Source organism: Cydia splendana, chromosome 6 (genome assembly GCF_910591565.1).
Source record: "Cydia splendana chromosome 6, ilCydSple1.2, whole genome shotgun sequence".
Classification (NCBI taxonomy): Eukaryota; Metazoa; Arthropoda; class Insecta; order Lepidoptera; family Tortricidae; genus Cydia; species Cydia splendana.
In genome coordinates this window covers 10,839,401-10,866,048 of record NC_085965.1, presented here as the reverse complement: position 1 = coordinate 10,866,048, position 26,648 = coordinate 10,839,401, and the positions used below count along the sequence as shown (strand labels likewise).

At 39.2% G+C, this 26,648-nt stretch overlaps 1 protein-coding gene across 1 annotated transcript; it reads right to left on the bottom strand.

Annotated features, from left to right (window-relative positions):
• Window positions 1-120: 120 nt before the first annotated feature.
• On the bottom strand, window positions 121-26,634 carry LOC134791402 (diacylglycerol kinase epsilon). Its single transcript, XM_063762419.1, has 12 exons — window positions 26,346-26,634; window positions 26,099-26,261; window positions 25,419-25,534; window positions 25,045-25,168; window positions 23,865-23,938; window positions 22,982-23,116; window positions 13,451-13,590; window positions 12,912-13,083; window positions 6,326-6,494; window positions 5,783-5,838; window positions 1,723-1,812; window positions 121-1,326 (listed from the first exon to the last, which is right to left on the bottom strand). The coding sequence occupies exons 1-12, from the start codon at window positions 26,541-26,543 to the stop codon at window positions 1,204-1,206; spliced, it is 1,560 nt and encodes a 519-aa protein (XP_063618489.1). The 5' UTR covers window positions 26,544-26,634; the 3' UTR covers window positions 121-1,203.
• Between the last annotated feature and the right edge of the window lie 14 nt (window positions 26,635-26,648).

The following is a 26,648-nucleotide window of genomic DNA, read 5'->3' as shown; positions in this document are numbered from 1 at the left end:
TTATATCGTGATGATACGGCGCCCTACGCCCACAACACCCTACTAAAAAAAGTAAATATAATCAAAAATTCAGATATTATACCAGTAGAAATGCTTAAGTCAATAAAACATAATTTTAAGACACATCACGTTATATTCAAAACGATATTCATATTCTAGAAATATATTTTAACAACAATTATTCCTCAACATATAATTGTAACTGTAACTAGGAAATTATAATGTGAGCAGACATTAATATTACATAGTAAAAAAGTCAATACCCATTGGTAACCTGTTGGTCATTAATCAACTACCCGTAATACTCTTCTTAAGTCATTTTACGACACTGTATTGTGAGTTAACCATATTTCATAAAAAGTTGAAAATCACTTGCACATCAAATATATACCATGTAAACGAAAGGTTCACTACAAGGCGCTGCTTAAATTTTAATACCATAAATATATCCAACTTTAAAGTTATCTATAAAATATGTTGTGCATTTTACAATATATGTAGTAATACAGTCGAGTGGGGCACACGGGGATCTCTGGGTCTATTTGGAATTGTGGGAGTGAAAATATTCGATTCCAAAGGCATAAGAAATAGTTGGTACACTATTGAAATATTGGGAACAGATTTTATATTACCCATTATATAGTTCCCTGGTAGCCTCACTCGACGGTATGTGTATAATGAGTGCATCTACATTGGCACCTAAGGTGCCCGAAAATAAGATCATTCGATTCTTTTCCGAAGGCACCTTACCTAATTAACATCAACGACCTAGTGTTTTAAAATTACCTTTGAATAGTTATCTATCAACAAAATATAAATACATGTTATTAAATGCCTATGGCATATAGACAGAGAACACATTACAACATTTAAAGGGTTCACATATTTGCTATGGAACCCTAAATATTTTGGCTGCCAAGACTTAACACTCGCTACGTTTATCAGAAGTTAAATTTACACATTAAAAGTGTAATTAGGTACTGTTTGACATTAAGTTTAGTTTTGAGTAAGTTTTCAAAAGTCTCAGTCCGTGACTCGCCGTTTCAACCGGTAAAAGTGCCAGCCGCTATAAATCACCGTTTCAGGAATAAAATTTGACCTGTCTAAAATAGTTTACATGTCAACTTTTGAGAAACTAGTCTTCTCTTCTAGTCGCTTCTTCCTCTCGCCGCAGTTCGCCGACCTGTACATGCTGGCCACAGTCTACTCGGCTTGTGGCTTGCGCAGCACGCGGCACTGTCCGGCCGGCTCCACCAGCACGGTGGCGGAGCGCTGCACCCACGGCTCCCCGTCCACCTGCATCGCGCAACATCCCTCCAGCTCGATCTGCAACAATTCCTCATTATATATACGTCATATACCCATATACGTCAATCGCGTTTGACGTGATGAAAATGGAAACTTACGTGGGCTCAAAGTTTCATACTATTTGACATTTGTGAAATGTGTATATTGCCACGAGGCGAGCCACTAACTGTAAGGCTATTGTGGATGTGCCGTCGACCCTCGATACATTTTTTTAGGTATAGGTGCATAAATTCGGAGCTGCCAAACAAATGGGTACAAGGTCTGCCATCAGGCGGCCTAAATCGAAAACTTTATCTTGACATTTACAGACCAAGCACGCTCCCTATAATATTGTTGAGTAGTAGGTGCTCTTGGCATTATTTACAAGGAATTGTCTTTATTACAAGATTATATTACAAGATATTCATTGTATACCTTTATTTGCGAAGCTTGTGCAAAGCGATAGGGCTCCGCCAACCCGCATTGCAGCCTCGCTATGTGGAATGACGACGATATGCCAACAACCTGTAAAAATATTTGATTCAATTTTATTTGCAGTTTGAATTTGAATTCCATTTTATAAATAAATAAAAAAGGCTGTTATTTAACTGATCACCAGATTTAGTAAAATTTAATACCAAAAAAATATATTTTACCACCCTAAAATAATGAATGATCACCAAAATTATAACACCATTTTAATGTGAAATGATTACCAATTTTATTACATTTTACTATCCTTTTAAAGGAAATGACACCAAACTAATAATTATTAACCCAAAAATTGTAAATGATTACCAAATTTCAAACCCCATTTTAATGTGAAATGATAACCAAATTTTTACATCTTGCTATCCTATTAAAGAAAATGACACAAAAATAATAATTGTAAACCCAAATATAGTAGATGACCTCCAAAATTAGAACTCCATTTTAATGTAAAATTATAACCTAATTTTTAAATCTTGCTATCCTATTAAAGCAAATTACTCCAAAATAATCATTGTAAACCCAAAAATAGTAAATGACCACCAAAATTGTAACCACATTTTTATTAAAAATGTGCAAATATTTAATATAATACTATTAAGTTAATTAATCCACTTCGTCACCTTTTTCTAGTAGCATTTTATTTCTGTAACAGTCGCAGTTCTAACCTAACCCACTTTTCTAGTAGCATTTCGTTTCTGTAAGGGTCGCAGTTCAAACCATATCTAACCCACTTTTCTAGTAGGATTTCTTTTCTGCAAGGGTCGCAGTTCAAACCTAACCTAACCTACTTTTCTAGTGGCATTTATTTTCTGTATGGGTCGAGTTCAAACCTAACCTAACCCACTTTTCTAGTAGCATTTCTTTTCTGTAAGGGTCGCAGTTCAAACCTAACTTAACCCACTTTTCCAGTAGCATTTCATTTCTGTAAGGGTCGCAGTTCAAACCTAACCTAACCGATTTTTCTAGTAGCATTTGGTTTCTGTAAGGGTCGCAATTCAAACCTAACCCACTTTTCTGATAGCATTTCTTTTCTGTAAGGGTCGCAGTTCAAACCTAACCTAACCCACTTTTCTAGTAGCATTTCGTTTCTGTATGGGTCGTAGTTGAAACCTAACCTAACCCACTTTTCTAGTAGCATTCCGGTTCTGTGAGGATCGCAGTTTTAACCTAACCTAACCCACTTTTATAGTAGCATTTCGTTTCTGTAAAGGTCGCAGTTCAAACCTAACCTAACCTACTTTTATAGTACCATTTCGTTTCTGTAAGGGTCGCAGTGCTAACCTAACCTAACCCACTTAACTGATAGCAGTTTAACTTACTTTTCTAGTAGCATAACGAAATGCTACTAGAAAAGTAGGTTAGGTTAGGTAGGTATGCGGTCTGGGGTACGGGGGGTTGAGTAAAGTAAAAGTAAAGTAAAGTAAAATTCTATTTTCGAAATCTGGCAATTACATAATATATCAATTTTGTGGATCACACTAGGCTAAGCCTGTCCCGTGACTCCACGTTTACGCATTATGTTAAGAGCAATTAAGCGGGAGGGGCTAGTAATTTTGGCATCAGTTTACTTTATTTGGTAACTAGCTGTGCCCGCGGCTCCGCCCGCGTGTAATTCGGTCTGTGTCAGTAAGCGGCTAATTTCTAATCCTAATTTCTCTCCCTCTCCCCTGGAGGCGGAACTTGAAGTAAAGTTGACATATGGATATGCTAGAGGACTGAAGTCCAGATAAAATATTTTACAATTAGGTACCACTAAATAAAACTACACTCCAAAATCAATACTTTTATTCGCCCTTATTCAAATTTTACACGTGATTTAAACTTAGAGAATATCACCAAACGGAGTGGTCATTAACAGGCGTTCCCCTCTGTCGAAAATAGGCGGCCAATGGTCAACCGACGTTTATCTGACATGGCTATGTTTACGTTACGTTAGGTACACATTTGATGTGCCCCTCCCCCGCAAAAAACGCCAGACTATTTTGTACCGAAAATTATAGACATGGCGTCTCTCGGTTGGTTATATTCTCTAAGGATTTAAACGACAGAGTAGTAAGTGAATATCGGACGATATAGTAAGGTATACGCGCGCGAGCGAAAGCGAAGCGGCCTGCCTGGCTAGAGCGCCACTTACCGTGGTCTTCAGACTCCTGAGGAAGACCACGTGCCCCTTGTAACCTCAATGCGTTGCGAAACTTTCGCGAATGATTCGATTTTTTTCGGGAATGCATGGTAATGCGTATAAAATGCGAGTCCCAAATCGTTTGACTCCGCAAACGACCAGTCGGCCGGATTAAGATATTTTGATGCCCTAAGTATTTCTAGACCATGGTGCCCCCTCTCCCTAGGGTCATCAAGATTACATTGAATTTTTTTGGTAAATTGAGTGACGTTCATTGCTGCATTTCAGCTGAGAATGGAAATCGGTCACATCATTTTATCACGAAAATTGACAGTGCCGCAGCAGTAACGTTGCAACAGAGTACCTAATGCTGCTGCAGTCGCCCGCCACCCGAATGTCACCTTTATCATATCTTAGAAAGTCATTGAAAACGCGAGCGAAGCGAGCGCGACAATATTTCGATATAAAAAAACGCAATTCGATAGACAGTTGTACATTTTTACTTCTAGTATGGAAATCAGTCACATCATTATATCACGAAAATTGAATGTCACCTTTATTATATCTTAGAATGTTATTGAAAACGCGAGCGAAGCGAGCGCAAAAAATTTCGATAATTTTTGGTGGCTCCTAGTCATGGTGCCCTAAGCAAGTGCTTATTTTGCCTTAAAGGGTTAATCCGGCACTGCAAATGACAGAGGTCAATGTTTTTTTTTTCAAAGTACCCACCTTATTGGCCATTATTAAGTGCTTAGGGAGGCGATACGTATGAATATGGATTTGATATGGATGCGATATAATTACGATTAGGTATAATTCATGACGGAGAAAATAAATAATTTAAATAATTTTATGCAATTATACGCGTGTTGATATGTGTGTTTATTTTACCACTACGTAACTATGTAAACCCATTTTTAGTTTTCTTGGTTACTTAATGTTTACTCAGCTCCCCAAAAGATGGCACTGTGCAATGAGGGGCAATTAATTTACTGTCGTTTAATTTTGTTGTATTATTAAATCAACACAATTATTCAATTAAATTTGTTGATATCCGTACGATTGATTGAAATTTTAGAAGAGGGGTCTTCTAAACTTAGAGTTAATTTGGCAAAATCCTTCCTCGGTGGCTTATTTATGTCACATCGTATTAAATTCAGCGCCATCTGTTAGTTTACCAGGGTACTCTATAGTGTTAGCACATATTTGAAAAAAGTTTGCCGCTCCTTCCTAAGTAGCGCCATACGATTCAGGGGCAAACTTAAGTCAATCGAGTGTTGTGGCTACCCCCCCCCCCCCCTTTTAGGGGTTGAATTTTTATAGCCTATAACCTGGCCGGGGATTTTCTCGACAGATTAGTAAAGTTTTCATCAAAATCCGTTCAGCCGTTTTCACGTGATGCGCGTTCAAATAAACAGACAAACAGATAAACAGACAAAAATTCTAAAAACTGCTGGAACGTGTTCTGTTATCAATTCTAAGTATCCCCAGCCAACTTTTTTTCAAATATCTTCCATGTACAGACTTTCGACCCTCTTCAGCTTTATTATATGTATAGATATGCATACATTGTTTGGTAATCATAGTGGTTTATTTAGGTGAAAAAATCGCATTAATTTGGTCTTCAAGATTTGGTGATCATTAATGATTTTTGGTGGTCATTCAATATATTTGGTATTTGAATACAATTTGAAGGGCAGTCGTAATTAAAACGGTGGTACTTTTGTATTTTTTGGCCTTATTTTTTTGGTATTCAGTAATTTTTTTTGGTAAGCATGATTTTTTTATTTAGGGTACCAAAGTATTTTTTGGTGGTCATTATATTTGTAGCCAATAAAAAATAAGAAAACTGTTACGAGTAAATATAATGCAAAAACTTACCTCAATTTTTCCATCGCTAATACTTTGTTCTTCCACATCTCCTTCATTCCCCATATCTGCAAACAAAATTACAAAATATTACATTCAGCTAAACGCATAATATGCATATATTATATGCACACTACCTATATAACGGTATAAATAACGTTAGGCAATCGTTGTACATGGGCAATAGATCATTAACACATTCACTGCCAGCGACCCGCTAGGCTGGTTCGTAGGCACTTTTCGTTAAAAACGCGCTGTAGCGCGTAGCGCTGGTAGTGAATGTGTTCAAGTTTACATGTCATCGATTTGACGTAAACTAATAAAGTGCAGTTTTTTTATTTTATTCAAACGTCGTTTAAAAATTATGATAGATAATTCATACATAGAAAAATTGTATCTTTCTAAAGAATTATTTATCGCTGGATACGGTAATTGGATTGGAATCCGGTGAAAATAGCAATATTTAAATGAATATTGTCAAGTTTTTGTTTATTTTTAGTTATTGAAATAATTTTTATAAACTTATAGTAAAGCTAATGATAATGTTAGTCTCACTCCAGAGCTGCACGCCGGCGCCCCACGAGGGGATGTTGAGCACCACGAGCGCCTGTATCGGCGGGAGAGGGATCGGGTCGCGCGCGTCCAGGCGCACGCGCAGGCGCTGCTCCAGGCCGTCGCATCTGCTGTCTATCGCGCGCCCGGCGCCCATTAACACGTAGGCCATCTGTAAAAAGCAGTATCCTCGAATCGTGCCTATAGGCAAAGTCATATTGTTAGCGGGGTTTTGAACGTGCCCTAACTGACAGCGTCCCGATGACAGGCACACTCTGAAAAGATGGGTTCCCGCGAAAGGAACGGTAGCGTCGGTCTATGCATTGTCGTGTATCCAGCTCAGATTAAATCGTCTACTCAAGACCTAGTGCGTTTCCATGTTATTAGTTCAGAAGCGAGATATTTAATATTCATGCTCACAAAATATTTCGGCCAAATAAGTTGATTCTCCAACGAAATCGTAGTGTTGGAAGTAGCATCATTACGTACAAAATGGACGCGTATCTATTTTGATAAAATGCACTGGGTTTTGGGTCGCGAAGTGTTTAAATGTATTGCACAAATGCCTATTTAGCAAATGTGTGAATTGTTACAAATCAAATAAATGAGAAAAAATACGTAAGTACAGTATTATCGTCTGCCGGTAAGTTACGTGAACGAGGCGAGTCAGCAAGACTCGATCACGATTACCAGAGTCAAATGAAACATTATTAGCATTTATAAAATATTTGGCAATGGTTTTTGCCATTCCTGAATGCAGGTATGTTGAATTGCTAAACCGACTGAACGTTTTGTGTGAGTAAAATGTATTACGCACTTACGCATAACCTAACGCAAAAAATGATATGGGAGTTTGTTCTTTACTGTTTGGGCATTAAGTCCTGTGAAAGAATGTGCATTGTATATCATTTGGTATGGTATTGATTGCCTTGGTGTATTATTTGTATGGAACTCATACTTTATTGTTACATAAATGCATGCACAACATGCATTGTTAATATAATACCACACTAGGCTTAGTGTGGCTGTGGGGTGCTTGTGTTTAATTTGCAGAACAGAAATGAACAATCCAACTCCAAGGAATGTAGGTATTTGATGATGCAACAAATCGGTGGTTAATGTGGAACAAGATATAGTCAGTTTGCTATGGCAGGCCCATATGAAACAAGGTAAACATCTCTAACACTGGTATACCTTTGGATGCATCAAACAAGGTGACTAATATCACAGCAAAGTGGTTTGTTTATGATAGCAATACAGGTAATAAAATACTGTGAGATATTTAAATTGAAAGGTGTAAGTACATTTCAATATGTTGTAGTGAATGTTTACCTAAAACCTGTGAAGTGTGCTATGGTATTCCTTGAGATTATGCACATAGTCTAGTTTGTGCCGTTGAGAAAGTATAAGTGATAAAATTGTATTACATGACATTTATTTCAAGTCATGGAACCAGTCTTGGCGGCCTCAAACTTGAAATTCTTAATTGTGGCGTACAATTAATGTACTGGGTATCTTGAAGAAATGCTGAATTCAATATTAATTATGATGAAGACAAGCAATCACTTGTATTGAATGAATTTTTAATGTTCAATGAGGTAATATAAGTGCAATATTGCTAAAGCTGACCGGGCCTCACCGGGGTAGTATCAGCTGAGTATCAACTTTATTCCTAACAATGGGGTATGTAAAGTTGTGGAGATGAACTGTTTTCTAAGCATTATTTTAGTGTGTGTGTGTGTGCTTACAATATGTTCACAGATAGTAAATGTGATGTAATATGGACTGGCACAACTAATACAAGTATGATGCTGCTTATAGCTGGTTGGTTCACACAAGAAAAAGTAATGACAAGTAACTAATACTACCTGAGTACCTCAAATGAGTTTTACAAGCCAAAAAGAATAATGAGATGTTTTATTCATATACAATAACTGCCACAGGGTATGTAACGTTGTGGAGATGAACTGTTTTCTAAGTATGATTTTTGTGTTGTGAGTGTGTGCTTACATTATTTTCACAGATGGTAAATGTGATGGAATATTGACCTGCACAACTAATACAAGTGTGATGCTAATATTTCTTATAGTTGGTTGGTTTACACAAGAGGAAGTAAGGACAAAATTGACCACTCTCAGGTCAAATGTTGTTAACACATCTCAAATGACTTTTACTAGCAGCGAGGATTGATGATATGCATAAGGGTTTTATTCATGCACAGTTTTAGTGCAGTTTGTAAAGTATGGTGATTTACTGTTATCAAAGTATTACTTTTGTGAGTGTGTGTGTTCTTACATTATGTTCACAGATAGTATTTGTGATGGAAAATGGGTCTATACAACTGACACAAGCATGGTGCTGCCTGGTGGGTTATTGTGCAAAGTATACACAAGGTGAACTAAGGGCAAAATTGACCACTAGAATAGAATAGCGCTCGCGTTTGGTAGCTTGCTTTCTGTGCATCTCGCTCGTACTCGCATGTTAGTGCAGGCGAGGTGTATGGGGGGCGATTTGTGCTGGCTGGTGTGTCGGTGTCGAGGCTGGTGGTAGCCATATACGGGTAGTGAGTAGGTGAGTGCTCAATAGTCTGATTATGACAAACAATTTACAAATCATTGTGAAGTCTATTACTTACCTGAATTATGAGTAAGGGATGATAATGTTAATAATGTATGGAAGTAATGAATGATGGTAATAAAACTGCAATGTTTTACATCATGAGTAGTATGCTAACATGAAAAAAAATATTAACTGCTATTTGTATATTTCCCAAGATAATATAAAAATGAGGTGTTTGTTTATTAAGTGTTCTAGCCCTGAGATTATGTGGCTAGAGTAATCCTGAGTTTATGATTGACATGTTAGTCAAGTAAAACAATTTGAATGCAAAGTTAAACTGAGTAAAATAATTAAATTGAAGTACGAATAAATGTTTTTGTATTTTGGAAGTTGCTAAAATGTGAGTATTTAGAAAGATGAGTAGACCTAAAAAGCATATAATGTAATGTAACATGGTTACATGGTTGAGTGGTATGAAACAGCATGAAGCTGCATAAAGCCATTGGTGCTATACATGTTTGCATGAACCAATTTACTGCCTTTAGTATGTTTTCAGAAGAACATAAGCAAGTATATCATGTGTTTGACGAGTTGCTGCCAGCGAGAAATGTTGACATGGCTGATGCGGCATAATGTGAAATGAGGCTACTCGGTGGCCTGAGCGCGATGACATGATTGCGGTTGGCAGTGAGATGAGCTGAACAGTAAGCCGTCTACACGTGAGACTGGCAAGAGGATGAAGTAAACTTGTTTTCACGACGCCTGTGTGCGGTGACGCCTGTTTCAATGACGCCTATGTGCGGTTATACCTGTTCTCACGACGCCTCCGTGCGGTGATCTTGGTTTCGTGACGCCTCTGTGTGGCGGTGCCTGTACTCACGACACCTGTGGGGTGATATTTGTTTCTACGACGCCTTAGTGCGGTGATGTCTGTTATCACGACGCCTGTGTGCGGTGATGTCTGTAGTCACGACGCCTGTGTGCGGTGATGCCTGTAGTCACGACGCCTGAGTGCGGTGATGCCTGTAGTCACGACGCTTGTATGCGGTGATGCCTGTAGTCACGACGCCTCGGTGCGGTGATGCCTGTAGTCACGACGCCTCGGTGCGGTGATGCCTGTAGTCACGACGCTTCTTGCGGTGACGCTTGTTTCAATGACGCCTATGTGCGCTGGTGCTTGTTTTCATGACGCCTGTGTGCGGTGATGCCTGTAGTCACGACGCTTTTCGCGGTGACGCCTGTTTCAATGACGCCTATGTGCGCTGGTGCTTGTTTTCACGACGCCTGTGTGCGGTGATGCCTGTAGTCACGACGCTTTTCGCGGTGACGCCTGTTTCAATGACGCCTATGTGCGCTGGTGCTTGTTTTCAACGACGCCTCTGGGCGGTGGTGTCTGTTGTCACGACGCTTCTTGCGGTGACGTATGTTTTCACACGCCGTTGGGCGGTGATGCCTGTTGTCACGACGCTTCTTGCGGTGACGTATGTTTTCACACGCCGTTGAGCGGTGATGGTTGTTGCACGACGCTTCTTGCGGTGACGTATGTTTTCACACGCCGTTGGGCGGTGATGCCTCTTGTGACGACGCTCCTTGCGGTGACGTATGTTTTCACACGCCGTTGGGCGGTGATGCCTGTTGTCACGACGCTTCTTGCGGTGACGTCTGTTTTCAGTTCAGCACACTGATGTTTATGGTTACTGCGCTTTCGGGCGGAGATGTTCAGTGTCTACTCTACATGCAAGACCTGAGAGACGTGGATAACGGCGCCTTCCGCATTCGTTGTGCGGTGATGAAGTCTGCGAACTCCCTCATGCCTCTGGCTTGGCTTGAGATGAACATCGAGGAATGGTAACAAAGTTGATGCTGGTAAGGCAAAATGTAATATAAAGCACAAGTACTTAAAGTTAGATGACCCATGATCATGTTTGACTTAATTTGAGTTTTGATATCCAAAATTGACATAATTAGAAAATCAGATCACTGTGAAATGTGAAATGTTTAAATGTTCTACAGCCTGTTAAGAAGGTGTACGAGTAAATGTCGAAATTGTAATACCTAATGTTTCACCGTTTAGGTTGGTCTACGAAAGACATGGTTTGTTTTGAAGGCATAGTGTACCTTGTTGTAAAACGGAACGTTTCAAGTATTATATGGATTATAGAATTATTAGCACATGATCTCCATGTGCTGCATTGGAGGCAGCCATGGACGTGGAGCCGTGCGCTTGTTATTCGGCTGAGACCCAGCGAGCCGAGCGAGCGCAATATCTCCTGTGCTGGCCCTGCGTGGAGCACGCATCATCTACATCTACAACACTGCCGTCAGATGTGAGCCCGTTCCTTATTTTCATTAATAGAGCGGTGTGGTTTACCTATTCTGTTCTGTGGTCCGTTGATCAAGCAACGCCAGTCATGCATCATTTCAGAAGGGTCTAAATTTAATGATATGATAAATTCGATTGACTTTAAATAGTTCCTGCACCTAATATCTGACATTTATTATTCAGTCTTGAATTTGAATAAGGAATGTTATTGAAAGTATGTAAACAGTAAAGTGAATTGTGGAAGTCTCTGACATCTGAAGTGTAATCTCACGTGAACATTAATTTATTTAGTAATAACATGTTAAAGTCTCTTGAACTACACAAAGTTATTGTAGACATCGGTGGAAAGCCTTTTGAAACAAAAACGTTGCGTATGGGCTACGTATTCAAATTAATTTGATCGGTTCACAGTGCTAGTGAGCTAGTGAGTCCCGCTGCTGAGCTGAGCTGCGAAGAGACTGGTGGTGATGTTCAGCGCGGCACAGGTGGAAGAAACCGTCGTGGGCGACGGTTATGGTCAGATGGCCGAATCTGTTAGCGGGGTTTTGAACGTGCCCTAACTGACAGCGTCCCGATGACAGGCACACTCTGAAAAGATGGGTTCCCGCGAAAGGAACGGTAGCGTCGGTCTATGCATTGTCGTGTATCCAGCTCAGATTAAATCGTCTACTCAAGACCTAGTGCGTTTCCATGTTATTAATATGTAACTCCGTATAAGATGAATAAAGTCTAAGAAAAAAACGTGCCTCGGAAATCAAGAAAAAGTCATTCTCGGATAGATGGCGCACCACACACCTTTGGCCTATGGTCGGCTAGATGGCGTTGACGACGCCGTTTTATATTTAACAATTTTAACACATAGGTATCAGTGAATGAACATGGGTCAAAATGATATAAAAATAATAAAATCATTTATCCATATATATAAATTTTTTCGATTGTTTTATACGTTTTCATTTTGAGTTTTAGTCGTGTGTCGATAGATGGCAGTAAATTTACTGTGACTACAAAATTTACTATGACAGGACCCCTCTATACTATATATTCTCTTTGCTATAGGTAAGTAGTACCAAATAGCAGTCTTATTTTACGAACACTCCCACATCACATGGCGACCCTGCCATAAACAGTCGGCAGCGGAAGTTTATGTTTCTAAGTGGAAGAAATGCTCAAAACGAAGTTAAAGGAGTTTCTAACTTTCTACGTTATTTCGACATGGTTTTTTTTAAATAAAATTAGTTAATTTCAAGCTACGAGCACAGAATAAATAATAGTACTGGGTACAGAAGACTCACTCTTTAACAAAATGCGTCTGTTACGATCAGGACAGATATGGCCGCTAGGTGGCGACAGCGCCACGCGCGGCTTATGGCTAGCCACCAAAATTGGTGTGGATCGGATGTACTTTTAGCTACCTGTAGCAAAGCGACCAAATCGCAGAGTGAGCCACGCCTGCTACAAGGCTCATATTTAATCAGCTTTAGGTATAATGTCTTAGCTTAATTTAGGATAGGTACAACATTTTACCTTCAACAGCTTGAATTTTAAATGAAAAATTTTGATGTCCGTTTGAGGATTATTTCGCTAAGCAACGGTTTTATCGTGTGACCGACGGTTACCGTATCTAAAGAGAACGCGCAGTGAAAATCGAACACGAACATAGCATCCACACCGATGTTCGCAGGTATCGTCTGACATCATACTCACGTAGTTGAGCATCCGGCTGCCGTATCTGTAGAGGAACTGCGAGCGCGCGCGGTGGAAGTCCAGCGCGACCTGCGCGTCCACACCGATGCTCGCGTAGTTGTACATGTACATGACGCGCTCGCGGCCTCGGCTGCGTAAGCGTCCGCGTGTGGGTTTTATTGTGATCTTCCACCTGGGTAGGAAAAAATATTTTTTGACTTTCCTTTATTTTTAACGGCGTGCGTTACATATACTCCAATCGTCAACAGTTTAAGAGCTACCACATTTATAACTACAGGTCGAGAGACCTCAAAATACAAATTCGTAGCCAAATAAAAAAATCTAACTTGTTTTGATTTTTTTTTACGGTTACCTACTGACCACTATAAAATTAGGATCTAAGCGTCCAAGAGTGGCCGTAATTTTGAAAGTTGGTGATCCTTTGTAATATTATTAGGTATTAAAAGTACAAGTAAAAGGTATGGGTGCAAATTTTACCTTCCAGTGTGTCCCAGTAACTTTGCGCCTAATATGATACCTATAATGATTTCTAATGTTACCTGTCTAGGAGCTGTTCTTCAGCGTGTTGTACGTCTTCGATGATGGCCTGCGCGTCTAAATGCGAGGCGAGACCGGCGCCCCAACCCAGCACCCGGGAGAGGTCGTTGCCGGTGCCCATTGGCAATATTGCCACTGATGCCTGAAAGAAAATTAATATAAAAACTTACACATTGGAGAAGGAACAACATAAAGTTTATAGAATCACGAAAACACGCGAGCCAGAGCAATCCGGCAACCACCGTGGCGATGCTGTCTGGACCTTCTATTGTGGTACACCCAGTCGTAGTGCGCCGAAGAGTGCTCGCAACCGCTGACGCTCTTGAATAAAATTTGTGTTTGGGAAGTTCATATTCCTTTGACTCTACTAAGATGGGTCTCGAGCACATAAATAATTAAATACACCAGATTCGAGCGAACGGCGACCTCTGTCTTCAAAAAACAAGAGTGATCTTGTTATATTGTTTCGAGCAGGGTCAGGGAGTATGCAGTTAAACACCTTGCGTTCTTATACTAGAACGTATAGTACAGCGGCCCAAGGGCCTTATACACTGTTTGATGTGACTGGACAGTATCGTACCGACGAGTGGTATCGTTGTGTTCGGTAGAGTTTACTGAGTACGAAATAAGAACTCGTCACTTTCTAAGACTGTGGAGGGGATAACTGTGACGTCACAAAGATGGCGGTCCCGGGTTTCAAAGTTTAGATAATTACTCGGCAAGTTATTATCAGATTTTTAAAAGTGAGGTGTCCCATGAAAGCTGATAAAATGTAGAATAAAACATGCCATAGGACTAAAAGTGTAATTTCATTAATTGGTTTTTTATTTACAAAAAACCGAAAACATTTATTTTGTGATTTTTTTCTCACCCAAAAAACACAATGAAAACAGCCACTTAGATAAAAAATATGTCATGTAAATAATTTAGGTACATGATTAAGCTATACATTACTTCTTGAATTTTGTGAATCGGATAATAAATAAGTAAACTACGATGATTATACCGCAGGCGCGGCGCAGCGTACCGCGCGCGCTCGGTTACTTGGAGGCGCGGGCGCGACTCTGAACGCTGTACTGTATATCAAAAAATACTTAACATTTTTAAACAAAGAGACATACAATGAAAGATATTTGAATAACCAATAAAACGTAGTTATAAACTGGAGCTTGTCATCTAATTCATAAGTATATATAAATAAGCAAACAATAAAAATCCAAAAAGAAGTCACTTCAGTGTCGATTGGACTCATTGTATTATATGCCAAGCATGAAAAGGTACTCTAATAAATGTGACTGAAAACAGTTTATGGCGTTTTGAGTAGTTTTGACGTAAAAAGTTACTTGATTTATCATCACAGGATATATTTGAGCGACTTGAAGGTAGGTAAATATTAAGCGTTATACATATAATTAACAAATAAAAATGTACTCGTCAAGATAATTAATTCTTAGTATAAGTATGTTAACTCATGTAAGTGAATTGTAATATTCTTATGAGTAATAAATTTCTTTAACACATTCGACACCGCATACCCGACTCTCGGGCACTCGTAAACTTTACTCAGATGCCGGCATACCCGCTAGTCGGGCAAGAGCTATAAACCTACACGCGACGCCGAAGTGCCCGACAGGCGGGCAAGCATTGCATCTTCACTACCTCAGGGCTGCCACTGCCACTAACAGAATTTTTTTTAAGTCTTCTGATTATTATGTGGTCGAAAAGTTGGTACAGTTGATTATTATATTTTATTACTTCACTTTGTATTTTTATTTACTTTACCTAATGCGATTACAAAATAAAAATTCTTATTAGTTGGTTATGTGAAATTGCATACACGGGTATGTATCAATAGGAGTTAGAATTAGGAGAAGAACAAAACGGGGAGCCTAAACAGATGAGACAGCAGATTTAATTTTATCCACGTACTTATACGAAAGTTACTTGGCACAGCCCTGAGCGTCCGCCGCTTGCCCGACTAGCGGGTTCGCGGCGTGCGGCATTGAGTTGCACGTCGTTGCCCGACTAGCGAGTACTGTCGGTTTCTGGGGTATTGTTTGAAATTTTGCCTGGTTGCGAAAGTGTTTAAACCTAAGTATTTTAGCTATTAATAGTACCTACATTAATGTTACGGCTCGAAGTCGAAAGTAGCCTCTCAGCTGAGATTAGAGATTAAACAATTAGTCCAAGAAGAGGGTTCCCACAAGGGGGATGTCTGTCTCCCCTGATGTAGTGCCTACTGCTAGGCTCAATGTTGAAAGAGTTCAACAGAGGGGGTATTGTACATGCAGGCTTACTCTGACGACGGAGTGTTACCAGGTGGGTCACTACGCAGTTTAGGTACATTTGGCCGGCGGGCCTCCCGGCACAGGGCGGACACGCCATACATCAAAACTCGTTTGCGTGTATATGTGTGAACGGCACGTCTGTTCATGCGTCGTTGTGTGAGTAAGTCGCTTAGGGCTACAACTTACATGTTTTTGAGTTCACGGAGCGTTATTGTTGTACTCGTAACGTAAATATCAAACATTTTTATTCCTAAAATTAAAGAAACAAACATAATTTACAAGAAGGTATTTTCTCCTAGATCCTTGTTATAATAAACTGTTCTATTCACAGGTCACAGCTAATATTATTAGAACGTATATGCAAACTCACCCGTAACCCGTAAAGGCCATAAAATATTACGTGAAGTATGGTGCGGCAATAAACTACCAAAAATGCCATATCGGTACACATTTAGATTGGTCTAAATATAAATAATTACAAAACGCTACTTTTTAATATAAAAAAGGAAAAGTTATTTCATTAAGTAATTTTTAATCAATTTGGATGTGAGTGTTCTATTAATAAATAAAACCAGTAAACCCATCGCATCGCACAATACACCGGCATTTTGAACGTTGCGTCATCGCGTCGCGGCGTCGCTAGCCGAACTGAGAGTAAAGTCTGTCCACGATAAAAAGTGGTCGGTGTTATAACGACAAATTAGAAAAAAAACTAAGAAAAACAATTTCATGGGCTATTTAAATTAAAGCTTTATTAGTGTTCTTTAAAATTAATAAACCTCCTGTTTAACAAATTAACACTGGTAAAATGCCCTGACTTTGCTTCGGACTCCTTCCATCAATCTCTGTACATCACTTTCGGTCACCTTTTTACATGTCGTATCCCACATTCTTTTGAACTGTTTCTCATTTGTAGCAATTTTACCACTATTTTTCAATTTTCTTTTCATTATTGCCCAATAACGCTCTACCGGCCGGAGTTCTGGGCAGTTTGGTGGATTTGCTAATTTCGGTACAAAGGAGATATTATTTTCAGTGTACCATTCTAAAACAGATTTGGCATAATGTGAGGACGCTAAATCAGGCCAGAATATGACAGGCTCGGTGTGGTTTCTTATAAACGGCAATAAACGTTTTTTTAAACACTCTTTCGTGTAAATGGATTGGTTAATCGTACCCGTAGTAACAAACGATTTGCTTTTTTGACCACATGTACAGATGGCTTGCCAGACAAGGAATTTTTTTGCAAATTTATCAAGTTTTTTTGTTGTAAATTTTTTATCGGCATTCCCTCTTTGATTTGCCACATAGAACTGCAAACCTGGTAATTGCTTAAAATCTGCTTTCACGTATGTTTCGTCGTCCATCAAAATACAACCAAACTTCGTCAAATATTTTGTATACAACTTTCGAGCCCGGGTTTTACATAATTTATCCTTTGTAGCATCGCGATTAGGAACTGTAGTTGCCTTGTACGATCGTAAACCTGCACGCTGCTTGATTTTTTGGACATACGATTTCGATACCTTACATTTTCTGGCGACGTCACGGACAGAGAGAGTTGGATTCTTCTTAAAATGCTCGATTACTTTTTTTGCCTTCGTTTTATCAGCAGGACCGCGTTTTCTACCCGAACCACCTTTTCTTGAAACAGACAATCTGGACTGATAATTAGCCAATACCTTTTGCACGGTTGACTTCGGAACTTTTAATAATTTGGCTAACTTTCCTTGTGATATACCGATATTTTGGTTGTAGGTGTACACGATCTTTTTTCGGATGTCCAGTTGGCTAGACGACATTTTATAAATGTTACGAATTTATAAACTCCAAATAGCCCTAAACGATAGTTTATTCTTCCCGCTATCTAACAATCAAAGTGACAGATGTCAGTTGTCTTTTATTTTATTTTTTATTGTTTATTAAATGCTGACCACTTTTTATCGTGGACAGACCTTATGTCAGAAGTCCGTCAGAACTCAGTCGCGGGGCGAGGTAATCCGAGTCGGGGCGGGGCGGTGCGTGTCCTTTCTGTATGATAATACTATTACTTATTCTGTGCTCCCGGGCTGGGCAGGCGTATGGCAGTGGGCTGCCGCTCGACCGCACGATAGTCGTGTCACGTGGCGCTCGCGCAAAGAAGATTCAGCGTTCGTGCGCGGTTATAAGTTTCAATTTCGTTGCAGGCGGCGAGTATAGGTATAATTTTATACCTAAATTTGACTTTTGTGAAGGAGTGAATTTTCTGTACGGTAGTACTATTAGTTATTCTGTGGTGTTACTAGTGAGAGGGACGGTTTTTAGCGTCGTAAGAGATAATGATGATACGTGTAGAGAAAGAGAGAGGACTGGATCTCAATCCGTCGAAAACAAAGCTAGTGTTATTCACTAATAGAAAGATAAAAGAGATTAAACCCATAAAGATGCAAGGTATAGAACTAGAAATGGTGAATGAGCTGAAATATCTGGGAGTTACAGTACGTTCAGATTAGATACAAAAGTCACATCAAGGAGCAGGCGGCAAAAGCCCTAAGAACACTGTGTCAATGCAAAAGGGCAGTGGGAAAGATCTGGGGGCTGAAGCTGGGAATGATCCTCTGGATCTACAAGGCGGTGATACTACCCAGGGTGATATATAGCCCCATATAGATGGGGCTATGAGAACGACCCCGACACATGCATATGGAGGTAATGCTAGGTTTTAAGTTTGGACTCGGGTGGAGAAAAGAGCCACTGAACAGTGATATAGTTAGAATGAAAGCATGACTGTAAGGAATAGAGAAGAAGCTACGTGGACAAGAGACACTCGTACAAAGAGAGGCAATATCAAAATTTGAGATGTTTATGGCCAATAACGACCTTATAAAAAGGCAGGAAATATTTGAGAAAATATACAGGGTACAATATAGGAGAGAGAGACAACTGGAAGGTGGAAATCAGACACTCGACGACCATCTGCTTTACGGATGGCTCAAGAAGAATCTCGACGAAACTAGCAGGAGCGGCATAGTGATCCCTAAACTGGGAGAGAAAGTATCAATATCACTGTGCAGATATGCTAGCGTGTTCCAAGCAGAGGTATGTGCAATAGCCCGCTGTGCACGTATAGTTAAAGAGAGTGTGCAGCAAGAAGGCGATATTGTTATATTTATATACAGATAGCCAGACAGCACTAAAGTCACTAAAGAAAATATCGGTCACACCCTCTTTCGTAAGAGAATAACGAGAGGAGCTTAACTCGATAGGCAAATAAAGAAGTGTCACGGTGGCATGGGGACCAGGACACTAGGGAGTGAAGGGAAATGAGAAAGCGGACGAACTGGCGAGGATGGAGGCGGAGACGGAATATATGGGTCCGGAACCGGCTCTGCATATGTCAGCGGATGTTACGAAAGGAGTCATAGAAAAGGTAAATGGATGGAGATGGAAGCACAGTCGAAGATGATGATTAAAGGTATAGATCACAGGAGAACCAGTTATGTTTTGAAACTAGGTAAGAGCAGTCTGAGACTACTGACGAGTATCATTACTGGTCATAACACCCTCTACAGACCTCTTAAAATAATGGAAATTAGTAGAGACACCTCCTGTCTCCTGTCCACACTGTGGTAAGGAGGAGACTAGCTTACACTTACTAGCAGAATGTATTATGTACGCGGCACCGCGATATAATACATTCGGTAGAGACATACCTACTGAAAGAAAACGAACTAAAGGACGTCGAAATTAAAGATGATGTCCTTCTGTTCTGCAGGAAAACAAGAAGATTTGTGGAGAATGGTGTGGAAATGCCGCCGGGACAGTAACCTGCAGCTCCAACCTCAGGGAATTGGGCTGAATGGACGCTATACACGTGATCGGTAGCCCGCCTGCTTCAGGCCGGGCGTCCTTATACTACATCTACAACATTATTATGATTTTTGCTAGAGCGTAAAATCTTATCAAACTCTTTTCTAAAGTTATAGAGATATCGCTTGCCAGGATACTTATGCTTAATAACATGAATTTGGTTGATATGACAATTATTTTCGATTACTCTCACTAATAATCGTTAATTTTTAAATATAAAAGTAAAGAGACTACTTTTATGGATTTTTATTTTATGTTTATTTCTACATGTACTACTGTATATACTTATGAATAAAACTAAATTAAAACTAATACTAAGTTAAATTAAATTAAAATACGTCCAAGAAATTGGGCCCCTTTGGCATGGTGCCGAGGACGCTGGCAGCATTTCCCCGCTGTATTGCGAAGCTAATGGATCTCTATTGTTCCCAAATAGTTTTAAGTCATAACATATTGTTTGTCCGAATTTTCGTTAGTCATAATTAGTTTTTCTCAGAAACGCCGAATTTTCAGGATTGCCATAAAACAAACCTAACCTAACCTAAACCTGTCTATAGAATAACCTTACGAACATCCTGAAAAGTTAACGGTTTCAGCTTTATGACTAACGATAATATGACAAACAATACATTATGACTTAAAAGTTAAAACTTTATGGGAAACAAAGGGACCCCGAAGCTAATACATTGAGCGAGAAAGCTGCCAGCTCTTCGGTCACCAGTGAAGTCGATAAGCCTTTGAATTAGAGCTTATGAATTAGATGACAAGCTCCAGTTTATAACTACGTTTTATTGGTTATTTAAATATCTTTCATTTGATATATCATTTGTTTAAAAATGTTAAGTAGTTTTTGATATACAGTCAGGGGCGTATTTACCCTAGGGCCATCCGGGCCATGGCCCGGGGCGCCAATCCGCCAGGGGCGGCAGGGGCGGCGAACGCCCTCCCCTGGCCGATTGCATTTAGTATCGGTTTTGGCGCCATTCAATTAACTTTTACTTCTTAATTTATATTTTTTTCTTGACAATCTCAATTTAAAATTAACATAAAAAATAGGGATACTCGTATAACGGACACAGCCGCAGCTGTTTACGTGAAATGTTGCGTGGAAAGTTATTGCAAGGGCCGCTTATAGGGACCCCATAGTGTAAAAGGCACCGCAGGCTTCGGGCGACCTTACAGTGTCGGGTGCGCCACAGCCGCCCTTTAAATCAGAGCGTGCAAAGCTCAAAGTGTAAACAGGCGCCCTGAATGTAAGAAGCCTGACTTTACAGTGTAAAAGACTCCGCAGGCGCCCTGTTGGTATGTCAGAGCTTTGCCCGACATTACAGTGTAAAGGGCGCCGCACGCGCCCTCTATGCAAGACCATTCTAAGCTACAGTCTCAGGCGCCCGTACCCGCTTTAGCGCCGCCGTAAATTCTAATGCATTAGGTACCTATTTGAGGAAATGAATATGTTCTACTAGGGTTAAAAAGGATCGTAAAGAACTGTTTTTGCTTCATCGTTCTATAGGTATTTTGCGTCAGTTTTGTGCATTAATTTGGCGCACACGGTGGCCTCAAGCAAAAGCAGTTGTAAAATTTCTATAAAAAATGCCACATTTTTAGTTTTTTACAGCATTAACATTGAATAAGATCTATCAAATGACACCAATTTCACCAGAATAGGTTAATGGACTCATGAGTAATTACTTACTAAATAAACAGATGGGGGTAATTTTAGCTCCGAATGCGTCGTTTCTAGCGCAGAATCAGCGCCAACTAATATAATGTTTGCAGCACATGCAGTTCTGAGTAATGGCTACTTTTTTCTATACATCAAAACTATATATTAAGGTATTACTTATAGTTACAAAGTTACAGAGATATATGCCACCACACCATAACACTTCGTTACATCTTGTTTTTGGTCCGACCGGGTTTACGGCCCCTTCTACGGGTTTTTATCTATAGAAGTTTACCTAACGTTTCACGTCAAAAATAATTAAACATTCTGTATTTTTTTTTATTTCTTTTTCCTTAACTTTTGGGGTGCCGTAACTTATTGGCCCGGGGCGCCAAATTTCAAAATACGCCCCTGTATACAGTACAGCGTTCAGATTCGCGCCCGGGCCTCCAAGTACCCGAGCGCGCGCCGTGCGATGCACCGCGCCCGCGGTAAAATCATCCTAGTTTACTTATTTATTATCCGATTTACAAAATTCAAAAAGAAACGTATTAGTACATTATTGTCGAGGCTCGGAAGTAGCTACTTGCAGGCTGAGGATTCGGTTTAAACGGACGACCTTGGGAGTCCGTTTAATTGAATCCGAAGCCAGCAAGTAGCCTTCCAGCCGAGTCATATATAGTGCTTTTCTCAAAAATGGTGCAAGAAATATAAATATCATAAAAATATTTTACAAAAGCAACGTTCTTAGGTATATATTTTCACAGAAAAAAGTAGAAACAATTGAAAAAATTAGCTTTGCCGCCTTTTTATTTTTTTAATAAAAAAAGTAGAAGTGTATTTTTCTGCCGAAAATACGCCAACCTATTTGAGACAGGTAAATAGTCGCGGTACTAATCATCTGTTTGGCTGTTTAATGGGCCTGTGCCTTCATTTGATATGGCCATTTCAACTTTTAAAAAGTTTGGAACTCGACAAATAATGGAATTTGTATGCAACATTGCAGTCCCAAAATCGAGACTGCAATGTTTTTAACTTTTTAATTTTTGACTGACCATAAACTACGCGCTTCGCGACCTATTTTTTAAACGGCAAAGTCGACTTTGCCGTCCATTTTTGAGAAAAGGTTATTTATGTATCTAAATGATTCATATGACATATTTTTCATTAAGTGGCCGTTTTCATTGTGTTTTTTGGGCTACAAAAAAAAGACCAATGTAAAGTTTTCGGATTTTTGTAAATAAAAAAAATACTAATTGAATTACACTATTAGTTATATGGCATGTTTTATTCTACATTTCATCAGCTATCATAGGACACCTCATTTAAAAAAATCTGATAATAACTTGCGGAGTAATTATCTAAACTTTGAAACCCGGGACCGCCATCTTTGTGACGTCACAGTTATTCCCTCCACAGTCTTAGAAAGTGACGAGTTCTTATTTCGTACTCAGTAAACTCTACCGAACACAATGATAACTCGTCGGTACGATACTGTCCAGTCACATCAAACAGTGTATAAGGCCCTTGGGCCGCTGTACTAGTATAAGTATTCTCTAAAAACCTGCATATATATTACACGTTAGGTTGCGCTGACACAAGCAATATGCGTTTATGTCGCAGATGAAGTGGCTAATTGCCATATTACAGTCTCTTCTACACCTAGTTCTCCAGCGCCATCTCAGCCAAGTCTGATTTTCTACTAGTTCCACTACATTGATGTTCCTCACCTTGACATGTGGCGCCGCGTGCAGCACGTTGAGCACCCAGGCGACAGTGCCGTCGCCGCCGGCCACGAGAACTCGCGCTCGTGGCGGCATCCACCGCACCACGCTCTCCGGCGCTGTCTCGGCCATGTCCACCACCTGATTTAAGAAAAAAACCAACCATACAAAATAAATCCGTTACTAAACCGGCCTCGTAACTCCTAAGAAGAAATTTCCGTATCTCTTATTACAGTTTTTGATATTCCCTCACCAATCTATTTGGACGAAACACCCTGTAAAACTCGGAATAGTACCTACTTTATCAGGAAGGACAGGAAGGTACATTTTAAAATTTAAACTGTACCATTACTATAACTCAAGTAAAGCAGCCGGTGGCGATCAAGAGGTTAAGGGCCATAGCTGCATCCAGTACCTACAACCAAGCGCCACAAGAGTGCATGTGTACAATGTAGGTACCATCAGCACTAAGTCTAATTAGGTGTCGACTATGGTGGTACGGTACCACTTAAAGCTGTACTTAGTGTATTTTAAGGATAGTATTAGAGTTGATAGTATAGCCTACTTAATTGAGTTATGATAGGTGTAATAAATACTGTAGGTATAATAAACAAACTGTTCATACATGCCAGGCAAAATGTAACCTAATCTTAATGCCATAAAGCCTGACATGGGGAAGCCAAACTCAGTTTATTTGGTCTGTACAATACCTGTCTATCAGTTCACCTGCTTGAACAATAGATGATTTGCATTTCTTTATCCACATTATACAAATGCTTTCATGCATTTTAATTTGAAATCAAAATACTTTTCAATCACAGGCCCTCAATGAGCTCAATGTTGTGAAATGACTTTGACACTATTTGTTTTGATGTAAATTTAAAATTACCTGAATGGGATTCAATAGCCCTCTAAAAAGTGATAGCACTTCATCACTTCTATTGCTTCCAGATTTACGATTAGCTGTAATTACAATTGAGTGTCAGTTTTAATCTCACAATTAAAAATATGAACATTGAACATAATTATGTGGTCAATATACTGCCTGAAATAAAGGTATAGTAGTAGTTATTTACGATACAAGTGCGGAAAGTAGGAAATTTGCAACGAGTGGTGGTAAATAAAAACACGACCGAAGGGAGTGTTTTAAATCGACACGAGTTGCGAATTACCTATTCGCAAGTGTATAGTACAACGTTTTACAGTATATATGGCCTTTTAAATGTTCAACATAGTTACGTAATAATGCGCTCATTATCGGACAAGTGTGATAAAGTAGCGCCTTATATACTGTAATAGTACATTACGATACAAGTGCCAAAAGTAGAAAATTTGTGAATTCGTTTTTCGCACGTGTATTGTACAACGTTTTACAGTACATATGGCCCTTTAAATTTTTGACATAGGCACGTATTGTCCTTAATCCCGCCCTAGGGTGGTAAAGTAGCACCATATGTACTGTAAAACAGTTTTAGAGAAAGTAACAAGCTCTTTAAAAATAGTTTAGAATCCATAGAATTCGTTTTCTTTACATAGAATAACAAAAAAAAAATATTTATATTTGAGGTCAGCATAAGAATAGAATATATTTTATTTGTATTAATTTTTTATTTTTTTTCTTCCTCGCTTTATCCCGGCTCATGGGAGCCTGGGGTCCGCTTGACAACTAATCCCAAGAATTGACGTAGGCACTAGTTTTTACAAAAGCGACTGCCATCTGACCTTGCAACCCAGAGGGGAAACTAGGCCTTATTGGGATTAGTCCGGTTTCCTCACGATGTTTTCCTTCACCGAAAAGCAACTGGTAAATATCAAGTGATATTTCGTACATAAGTTCCGAAAAACTCATTGGTACGAGCCGGGGTTTGAACCCGCGACCTCCGGATTGAAAGTCGCACACTCTTACCGCTAGGCCACCAGCGCTTTGTTTGTATTAATTATCGTCATAATATAAGAAATGTAAATGAAAATAATATCTTAGCACCTACGTTAAAATATGTAAAATAATATTTTAGGGAGGGGCCAATTCAGTAAAGTATGACCATAACAAGGTAATGAAAAGTAAGTACCAAAAATGAAGAGTGGCTCCCAATCTGGAAATGTAGGTGGCTTTATGCCAGTTACTACTCCATTCTCAACTTGCACACAAGCTGGTGGAATCATTATCTTACGATATTTCAGGAAATCACATTGCTGGAACAAATAAAAACATGTTAATTTGTAAATACATAGATACAAATTGATTCAATGATATATGATATACTGAAAGTCCTCATAGAAACCTTGCTCAAGCAATACCTAAATTAAAGCTCTATACACACATCAAGAATGAGTAGTTATCAATAGACATACCCAGAAGGAAAAATACTCCTTGATCATGTCTCTCTATGAGAATGTAACATAAAATATTGATTCATATGTATATTGCAAAAATCAATCAAACCTCGGAGTCATTGAAGGCACTATCATGGCATAGCTTTGTCCTTTGGCACCAGCAGCAATAATATTTTCGGATTGTGTCATCATTGTTGTCGGAATGTTCTGCTCTGCTATTACCAACTGCAAAAACTTCAGGTTAATATAGGTCAATTAGTTTAAATAAAGGAATCAATGCCAATTTGAATAAAATTAAATAAAGTTTTAAGGATATGTTTATTCTTTTATTTATGTTTTATGTTGTGACTATTATTTATTATTTACCACAACAATAGCAAAGTAAACACAAGCTTATGCTCTAAAACTATTTTGAATTAATTAAATAGGAATATAGTGTGTAGCTTTCAAATAGAGCTTGACGGTTAATCCTATTGTCTATTGTTAAGTAAAACCGCACGTGCTACTTACCTGCAAAAAAGGGTCTTAATTATTCTATTTGGCACCTGAGCGCGGGCTAGTCCAACGCTCAAAAAACCAGTGTAGGTGCGCTCTCCGATAACGCGCCTTTGTTACGCATCTCGATGACACATTTTAGACTGGTTCTGTAGCGTTCGACTCGCCGGCACTCAGTAACCGAAGTACGTATTTTTTATGCAGGTGGTGGCACGTGGCACGAGCGGTTTTACTTAACAATAGACTATAGGATTAGCCGTCGAGCTCTATTTGTAAGCTACACACTATACTTACTGTGAACCCAATGATGGTGGAACTGTTTGTCAACTGGCCAAGTAAATTGTTTACACCTAAACTTTTTATCAACAACGCGGCGACATCTCTTGCACGCGCTCACACCGCAGCACTCGCAGAAGAGACCTATTAGAGGCAGCATCAACTTACCACATACCGTACACTACAACATCAAAACAAAGTCAAGACATGAAACATCAACAAAAAAAAAATGTTGAAAATATTGTATGAAATAGATGTCTCTTACATAAATGTTATAAGGAATGGACTTGTTACATTGTATGCTTCTCCATGTATGACCTCGAGACCTATATTTGGTTTGTAAGTAATTATTATCACCAAAAAGTGCGTGAAGTATTCGGTAAACCAAATAACTCAAGAACAAACCACCAATTAAAAAATAATGATTGAATATAACGTCATTTAAAATGTGTAACGTTTCCATAACAACGTTTTTAAAGTTTTACACGAACATAAATAAGATTTATAATTAAATTTTGGGAGAGAAAGCCCGAAAATCAATCAATCACAAAAGTAACGACCAAAGAGA

What these genes read in the sequence shown, in the direction of transcription:
- LOC134791402 (XM_063762419.1), bottom strand. Translation starts at nt 26,543, where the DNA reads ATGGAAACGTTACACATTTTAAATGACGTTATATTCAATCATTATTTT. An exon ending in ACGCGGCGCCACATGTCAAG is followed by an intron (nt 13,591 to 22,981) that starts GTGAGGAACATC and finishes ATTTTCTTTCAG; the next exon opens with GCATCAGTGGCAATATTGCC. An exon ending in CGCCGGCGTGCAGCTCTGGA is followed by an intron (nt 5,839 to 6,325) that starts GTGAGACTAACA and finishes TTTTGTTTGCAG; the next exon opens with ATATGGGGAATGAAGGAGAT.